The sequence below is a fragment of the Mesitornis unicolor genome, unplaced genomic scaffold (assembly GCF_000695765.1).
Source record: "Mesitornis unicolor isolate BGI_N332 unplaced genomic scaffold, ASM69576v1 scaffold16746, whole genome shotgun sequence".
NCBI classification, from domain to species: Eukaryota; Metazoa; Chordata; class Aves; order Mesitornithiformes; family Mesitornithidae; genus Mesitornis; species Mesitornis unicolor.
In genome coordinates this window covers 12,281-21,341 of record NW_010189039.1, presented here as the reverse complement: position 1 = coordinate 21,341, position 9,061 = coordinate 12,281, and the positions used below count along the sequence as shown (strand labels likewise).

The 9,061-nt window shown below is 43.2% G+C and overlaps 2 protein-coding genes across 2 annotated transcripts in view; one reads left to right on the top strand and one right to left on the bottom strand.

Moving 5' to 3' along the window:
• Positions 1-4,391, top strand: part of LOC104541797 (chromosome unknown open reading frame, human C8orf76) — a 7,111-nt gene extending 2,720 nt beyond the window's left edge. Inside the window, exons 4-6 of the mRNA XM_010185937.1 lie at positions 1,616-1,748; positions 2,876-3,073; positions 4,236-4,391. Coding sequence (XP_010184239.1) covers positions 1,616-1,748; positions 2,876-3,073; positions 4,236-4,391 — 487 coding nt within the window. The remainder of the gene's footprint in view (positions 1-1,615; positions 1,749-2,875; positions 3,074-4,235) is intronic.
• Positions 4,392-7,877: 3,486 nt separating this feature from the next.
• FAM83A (family with sequence similarity 83, member A) overlaps positions 7,878-9,061 on the bottom strand; it is an 11,591-nt gene continuing 10,407 nt past the window's right edge. The window contains 2 exon segments of the mRNA XM_010185936.1: positions 7,878-8,200; positions 8,203-8,420. Coding sequence (XP_010184238.1) covers positions 7,878-8,200; positions 8,203-8,420 — 541 coding nt within the window.

The following is a 9,061-nucleotide window of genomic DNA, read 5'->3' as shown; positions in this document are numbered from 1 at the left end:
TACGGAAAGATTTAAGAAATATAAAAAAAGTTGCAGTTGCTTTTAACTCTGCTCAGAGACAGTGACTTGAATTGCTGCTTGGGAGAAGTTAATAGATTTAGTACCAATACTGAATATTAAAGCTACATTCATATTACAGTAATTTTGTGTTGCTTGTTTTGGTGTGTGTGGTTCAGCATTGAGACAGTTATAAATTGAGGGATTTTGTTGTGTGCCTGCAGAGTTTCACAAAGTGTCACTGTGTTTTGGTTTTTTTAGATACACTTGTCCAGGGTGAGCTTCCCCTCCTGCCCAGGGCTTATGCGTTAAAGAGGTTGTCTAATTTAATTTTCAGCTCTGTTGAAATTTTAAGGGAGATGTGGATGTTGCATGAAAATAAATTGCTCCAGGAAAAGGAATGTTACTATTGCGACGTTGTTCTGTGTTAAAGCATCACGAATAATTGACTCTTCTAGTTTTGCCAGCAAAAAATGGAGAAATGGTTTTCTTTATTTTTCATTGAGATTTCACTCTTTCTTACATTGTGTTGATGCAAATTTTGAAACATAAACACTTTACAAATTGAAAATACTTTCCACTTGTACTTTGCATTTCGCAGTCAAAACTTGACGGAATTTACAGATTGCTTCTTGGCTCAGACTTGTAAATTTTGATGTTTATAATGCCCAAATGAAAACTTTCATCTAAGATCATAAGTTTTCTCTTCACAGCAATACACACCTTTATTATAACACCTGCTTCATTTAACTTTGGTAAATGTGATAACAAATTGTTGCTGTTCTTTATGCATAAAGCTTGAATTAAACATAGTTTCAGCAGCAATACTACTAAGTCCCAGTGGTCCCTTGGTCGAATATACCAAGCTATTTCTCTGCTGACATGTTTTACAGTCCTGGTGTGAGCAGGACTCTGGGAACTGCCACTGCTCCAGCAGTGGATGAAGGGGGTCCCTTGGTGACATGAAGCCACATTGTAAGCACAACGTCTAAACTTCACCAAATCATGGTGGTGACTTCTGGGGCACTGCCTTGAACGTAAAACTGCGATGAAAGATTTTGGAAAATATTCCAGAGTTGGCCTTTGTGCAGAGGATGTCTGGTGGGAGGTGTCCCTGCCCATGGCTGGGGGGTTGGACTGGATGATCTTTAAGGCCCCTTCCGACCCAAACCATTCTGTGATATTTGTTTAAACCCTAAATTTCTAGCTTTTCAGGTTACAAAGACAATACCTGCTGTAGGCAGCAAAGCGCTGCTGTCTTGTTAAGCTGTGATAAGGCTGTGGGACAGCTGATGTACTGCTGTTAATGCTGGCAGATCCCAGCTTTGCTTTTGAATTGTGTGACAATTACACGGGGAGGAAAATGTTTCCACAGAGCAGCCAGAGATGCTTGACATGTTGTTTTTCAAAAGTACTTCTCAGTACTTTCGTTCAGCACAGGTACACCATACCCATAGTAGATTGATATGGATGTATTAATTTCTTTGCAGTTTTTGCACTTGGCAAAAGTCAGGAAGAAATGCTGGTTTATAGTATTATATTTGGGGTTTTTTTTAGGTTTGCTGACTTACTCGTTTGCCAGCCGTGCCTTTTTTTTTAGCTGCCTTTTTCATTTCAGACTTTTACTTCAGCTCACCCAGTCGCAGCTGTCGTCCTTTGTCCTGGAGAATAACGTAAAAGGTCAGAAAGAAATTGATGACAGAGTGGCACAACTTGGTTTCACTGAGAACTCTGTGCTGCTGGTGACCGAGGTAAGGGGATGGTTCATCCTGTGCGAGTTCCCAGCCGTACCTAGGCTGCTTGAGGTACCCAGGCCAGTTCAGTTACGATGTCCTGTAAGTGTGACACTCCCCTCAGCCAATTAGCTGTGCCAGGAAGCAAGGTCAATTAGCCGGGGCGGGTTGTCCTGGTGCTGCGATATCTGGAACTGGCACTGGTTTGTGTCATGCAGGTGTATCCCTGTGCTGCTGAGGTTTCCTTCCAGGAACGCTCAGGGTTGTTGAGTTTCTCACTGGATTTGTATTTGCAGATGCATCATTGCTGTGTGTTTCCTGGGATGCAGATTTTATCTCGGGAATTTTAGATGCCACAGAGTGAATCACAGCTATGAAGTGGAGATTACTTTGATGGCCACAGTAGTATTAAACGCTTGCAGGAAGAGTATTAAACAAACATTTTCAGAAAAAGCCAGAGGCACCCTTTTACATGATTTCTTTGTTCTGATTGATATACTTACTGGGTTCTAGTTTTAAAGAAATACAAAGGAGGAGAGTAACATTGTGTGTTATTATTTGTAGGAATTTAACATTTTTAGTGCTATTTATAGAGTTTCTGGCTTTTATCTTAAGGAACAAAAGGAAGCCAGTGAGGGTCTAACTTTGCTGTTACAGCTTAAAGTTAGTAAAAGCTGAGCCATTGCCAGGCTGGCAGGCAGTCTCATAGGATTTCATCCGTCAGAGGGCAGTAGCATGCAGAGTATCACAGGCTTTGAAAAGGCTGGGAAAAGAAACTTCTCTTGCTTCCCTTGCTCCAGCACCCCCCAGGAAGAGGTTAGAGAGTTCATGCTGTTGCAAGGTGAGCACTGGATGCTGAGTCGGCGTTGCGATTTCCACTGCTGCTACTCGGAGAGTAAAAGTCCCCCCTGCAAGCGTAGTCAGCAGCTGGGTGGGGTTGTGCAGCTGCAAAGTTTGGGCTCTCGGTTCTCTGTTTATTGCAGAATGCAGACAACTTGATCGTGACTTGGAAGCATCTCCCTGAGGGTGTGTGGTTCATGTGTCAAGGGCTTTTCTTGTAAAGATCTGCTATTAATGTCGTATTTGCTGTTTTCTCTGCAAGTTATTTTCTTGTTTCCCCATCTTCTTTCTTACTCTCTTTGCAGGTTATGGGGCAGGATCTTATACCAGAAAAACTAAAAGAGGAGTTTCAGGGTGAGGTGAAATGCATAGGCCCTTCAGCGCTGTCGTCGTTGGTAACTGCATCAGCCACAGAATTTGAGATCAAATGGTTCGGTAATCTCCAAGATGATTTACGTCACTTTGACAGACATTTCTGTTCAGATACATATCTCCCATCTCCAGTAACTTAAAGGTTTTGTTGTATTTATTCTCGTATCTCCAAATGATTATGGAATGATACATGCAATAAAGTTCATAGTACATTTTTTTAAGAACTCTTAGTGTGTATCTTTTATGAATATATATAAAAATCTCTGCATTTAAACTTTTAACATCTTCTAATTTCCTTTGTTCAGTGATTTGTTTGTACTTAAAATAATAAGGAATCCAGTATAAAATTGAGCTTTCAGTTCAGCTTTTAGAGGTAGCTTACCATCATAAACCTTGCTGTGTTGGCTTGAAGCACCTGTGATTTTCTGGGACCTGCAATGCTGGTGGGATGGAGAGCTTCCTTTAGGAAGGTCAGTTTGAAAGCTTCTTGGTATGAAATTGTATGTTGCATTTGGAGCCACAGAATTAGCCATTTTCTTAATTAATTACTAAAATATTTCTTGGTTAATTGACATTACAGTGATTTCCTGTTCAGAGCTGGAATGCTAGAAATCTTAAATATATTTATGCTGAGAAATTGTCAATAAGAATTCCATATGTTATAGGAAAAAAATGTACGTGGTAAATATTTAACTTAGAACTGGAAGATTTTCCTTCTTCCAAGCTGAGTGTTTTTTGCAGGCACAGAACTGCTGTAGTCTTGTCTTCAGTGTGCTTGGAGGAGGGAGGAGAGAAGCTGTCAAGGTTGTTCATGTGTACTGAAGAGTGTTCAGTTTGATCAGATCCTTTGTAAAACCCTGCGAGGAAGATCTTCGCTGTGAAAACTGGCAGCGTTGTTTCTGCATCGCACAGCTCCTTATGTTGTGCTTTCGGTTGATAATGACACCGCTTTGCTTTACTTTCTGACACAGGGGTGCTTCATGCTTTGGGCTTCTGCAGAAGGCAAAGATTATCCTGGAGTTCCACTTGCTTGAAATAATTCACATTTGAGCAAGCAAGGTGTGCTCTTTCCCCGTCTTGTCTTAAACTGTGAGACTTAAATTCTTTGTAGCTTTTTGTAAAAGTTGTTCTTTAATGGATATAGTTTAAAACCAGGAATCTCTTAGACATAATTTGCTGTGACTTCATGTTTTCATGTGTTTTCTTTCTGAGGTGCTAAAGAGTGCTGAAACTTTAAATAACTCACAATGGAATGGTAATTCACCTTACATGAACACACTTTGCTGCTTTTAGGTGAATTCTGAAACTCTAAGATACTGCCTAGGGAACTTGTCTCTAACTCTTGGTGTGGTGCAGCCCCCTGCTAAGTTGACTGTGAAACCTCTCCGGAAAAATGTGGAGTATTGCCTACAGCCACGTCAGATTATCTCTGATAGTTTGGTGACTTGATGCGATTAAACCACATCCTGGTCAGCTTGTTACGAAAGATGATGACTTGGCAAGTATACTTGGGTAAGCATTCATGCACTCACAGTGTATTACAGAATATTCGATTTAGTCATGCGTGTATTTTACTAGGTGGAAATTTTTGCGTGCGTGTGTAGGGCACTAAATTTGGACGGCAGCGAAGCTGCCTGAAAGGGTGGGGATGCTTTTAAGACCAACTGGTGTCATAAGTTTTCAGTAGAGACCATCCATAATGTGCTGTAAATTAATTACGATGTTGGTCTCAACAGAGGATGTCTTACAGCAATGAAAGAGCAGACATGGAAAGCTTAATGTCAAATGTGTCGGCAAAAAAGTGCAGCAGGGACTTACTCTCGGTTTCTTCTTAAATTTAAGGTCATGAGTAGCCACTTAAAAAGGGTATGATCTGTTTTGCCATAGCTCCGGGGTAGGTTCAGTAGTTAGGACACCAAAACCTAGCTTTTGTGGAGCCAGGTCTGTATAGAGATTTATTGGGAACTCACCAAATGATTTGGCTCCACAGTTTAGAAAGTGGAAACAGCTCTGGAGCTGTTGTAGCAGCAAATGCTTGCCAAATGCTGTCATTTTGTGACTGAGATGTCCAAATAACACAGCGGCCAGCCAAGGTGGTTTGGAAACTTTTTGGTGTGCGTGCAGGTCATTTGACTTGGGGTTGTGTCTCAGACTGGGAACGCAGTGGTTCACTCCCCACCGGCTCCAGGAGCAGAGGCAGGTTCTTAAGAGCAGGCAGTATTTTCTCAACCATAACACTAAAGCAAAAATGTTTGTAACTACTGCAAAGCAAATACCATGAATTTTGTTCCAAATGTGTTGCATGGGTACTGTCCCAAATAACCAGTGTTTATTGCACTGGGGCTATGAAATATTCCTTTGTCCCTCTCATGCCTGGCTATCTCTCATCTCAGCTACTTCAACTCCTCCTTTTTTGGCATGTCACTTCCAACTCGTTTTCTGTTGCTGATCATGTCACATGAGGGGCTTTGCATTTCCATCTTGCATTTGAATGCCTCATCCTTGCTTCTACATTCTGCATAATTCTACATCTGCCAGTAATAAGATTTCTTCATGTTTTGGCTCTTACAATGTTATTATTGGTATTAGTATGTGCACCAGTACTTCATGCTGGGCTAAATAGCAAATTTTAGTATTGCAAACTGCATGTGAGAATCCATTAACAGTTACTGAGGTTTGATTTTGTTATTTTAAAACTTGGTCGTGTTACAGACACTTTGGGAGGGACCCTCTGACGGGTTCTGATGCTTCTGCAGTGATTGCTGTGTACAAACACAATCTGTTCACGTGTCTTGCTACTTAGTGTTTGAATCCCGCTGGCTTTGAGGTGAGGGAGCGTGTTAGTGCTGTAACTGGTGACATTAACACAAGTTTTCTCCATCACAGAATGGTTTGGCTTGGAAGGGACCTTAAAGCTCATCCAGTCCAACCCCTGCCATGGGCAGGGACACCTCCCACCAGACCAGGCTGCTCAAAGCCCTGTCCAACCTGGCCTTGAACACTTCCAGGGAGGGGGCATCCACAGCTTCCCTGGGCAACCTGTGCCAGTGTCTCACCACCTTCACAGTAAAGAATTTCTTCCTTATGTCCAGTCTAAATCTCCCCTCTTTCAGATTAAAACCACTGCCGCTTGTCCTGCCACTGGGTGTTGGGTTCTTGTTGATTTCAGAAGAAACAGAAAGTGTTTCCTCTTCACCTGGGCTCTGACCGTATGGAGCTCACACAGCTTTTGGAAGAGCAGACAGTAAGGTGCACAAGTTGGAAAGATGAAGAGACAAAGTGATTCTCAAAGAGATTTTAATGAAAGACTTCTCTTATTGGAATGGTTGCCATATTTAGATAGTCAAGTAGAATTGTCATAGGAATGAAAATAAACTTTCCCTTCTTCCCAAGGAATCTGAAAAATGTTGCTATATACAGAATTTACAATTATATGCAATAGCTTATTGTTGTTCTGGACTCCAAAATTTGACATCAGAGGTAAAAATGTCCACACCAAAGCTAGCGCAGGATGCGTCCATCCTGTACCTTTCATCATGTTCTGTAAACTTTCCCATACACTTTCAAAATTATTGCTTTTCCAAGGATGAGAACTTTCCTCACCTGAGATCCTCCTGCTGCGTACAATTTTCATCATCCAGAGCCTAAATAATTAAATTGTATTCCTTTTCTTTATGAGCAGGTAAGAAGTTGGGCAAAATGGGCCTGATGTGCAAATGTGTTTAGGTTTCTGTTTTCTGTTGGAGTCAGATGAAAGATGAGATAAAGCAGATGTTAAAAAACCCAATTACTCATAAATCAATAGATGTTAGGCATCTAGAAACGTTGGGATTTGGATGGAAAGCCTTTGTTTCGTGAATTTTCTTAGTATTTTTTACATAAAGTTCCTATTTTTCATGGATTATTGGGCAGAAAGTTTTTCTGCTTTTGGCTGAAGCTGCAGAACCTGTGGAACCCTCTGTAACTGTATTCAGTGGGCACTACACCCAGTTTCTCTTTAAAAATTAGAAACCTCAAAAAACTCTGAAATAAAGCATCATTATTCACTTAACGTTCAATCAAATGACCACCGAGAGGATTTCCAAGATCCACGTGCTATGAAGTGAACTGGAACTCAGCCCTGGCGTGTTACAAGTAGGACTTTGCTTCTTTACCCAGCTCTGTTTTGCAGTGTGAATCCACGCAGCTGCTCTGCAGTGAGGAATTGCTCTGAGCTGGCGGGATGTGGGAGTGGAGGTTTGTAACAAAGTGAGCTGGAACGCACCCGTGTTGCGAACGAGTGGAAAAGTGCGCACAGGGTGGCTGTGAGATGTCCTCCGTCACCCGAATTGTCGTCTCGGTCCATGTCCTGGTTACCAGGCCTCTTCCTAAAATCCCTTTGCTGTGCACCTCAAGCAGTCAGCTTGGAGACTGCAGTGGTAGAAACCGTGCTTCCCTGCCAGCCCTAAGGGAGTCATCTTAAATCAAGATTAAGGTGCAATGGTGTCATGAAGGTGAACTGCTGCTGCCAGCATCACCTCGTTTTGCACGTGAACGGCAGCCTTCAGTCTCCTTATGTGAGTGCAGAAAATGCACAGTAATAAACGGTGAGTTGCCCACCGCCATGTGCCTGGCTGCATGGAAACCACTGAACCACCTCAGTCTGCTGCTACACAAACGTGCTACCACGGGCAGGCGATCGGCAGCAGCGGGGTTGCACAGTGAGCAGCATTATTTGGATGTGTTCTTCCTGGGATCGTGGTGCACCCACGGTTCACGTGGTACCAGGCTTGGCTTTGTAATTAGGGAAACGAAGCATCCGTAAGCAGCAAAACAAAACGAGACTTGAAGTCATCCTTGTTTTGTATTATAGAGAATTTCTATATTCATCCGTACACAAGCGATTGCTAAACTAGTCCTCACTACATTTCCTTGCAATCCAAAGCAACCTGGTTATTATGCAAACAGGTTAGCTTTGTGGAGGCATCTCCAAGGTGAGCTTAACCCTGTCCGGTTTGGTTCCTCTTGTCTCAATCTTACAGGTCTGTAAATGTTCATGTTGTTATAGAGAGCTGCAGAGTTATCGGCCACGTAGTGCGGCTGGTAGTAGTTAGCCTGGATGACGGCCTGTGGTGGGGGTGGTGTGAAGGAGACGTAGTTGTGGAAGGAATTAACTCTGTGGAGGGGTGGCTGGGGGCTGAAGTTGCTGCTGAACATGGGAGTTCTTGGGGTTTGCTTGGTCTGGTGGGCGCTGCCGGCCGAGAGGCTGCTGCAGGGTAAAGAGTGTTGGCGCTTTCCTCGTTGCTGTCGGGGAGGCTGCGCTGCGGGACCCAGCTCTTGCTGAACAGGAAGGGCATGGTGCATGGCGGAGACTTGGGTCCCCTCACTGGCTTGGACAGTGCATAAAGGTGTCGGAACTCTTCGTCAAACAGCTCCACCACCTGACCCGTGAACTTGGAGAGGAGGTTGCGGTGAACCTGGCCACACAACCACGTGAAGCTGGGAGGAGAGACAAGGTGAGAGCGTTAACGTCAGCCACGAGGACCTGGAGATCCCTGCAGGGGTGCTGCTACAGGCAAATCTGCGTTTTACTGCTGAAACTTCTTCTCTAAACACAGGATGGAGATGGTGTCGCAGTTGAATTTCAGGTCAGTTCACATCAGTGCTCTTTGCCTTGGATCAAGCTTTGTTATTGCAGCTGCCTTTAAAACCTTCAAGAAACCTTGTAAAGTTATGCAACCTCCTGAAGGGAGTGGTGATCCACATCCACTGCAGGACTCAGCGTCACATACGATAGCCAAGGTTTGGCTGGCAGCTCCATGGAAAGGAGTTTAGCCTCCTCTTTTGGGTACCTCTCTTGCATGCACAAGGCATAAATTAAGGTCTTGCCATGTCTTGTCTGCACACACAGAAATTGTACCGTCCCTGCAGAATGCAGTGCCAGTTGGGAACCCTCACCCACTCAAAACTGACATTAGCAAAAAATAACCTTTCTTTGTTTTCATTTTGCTGTATTGTTTCTGCATTGGTCAAGAGAAACACATGAAAGCCCAACTCCCCTTTCACATCCCACTCCCACAAAACAAACTGCCACACCTGACAAATGCTCATTTTCTTCACTGCAGAGAAAATAAAATTAC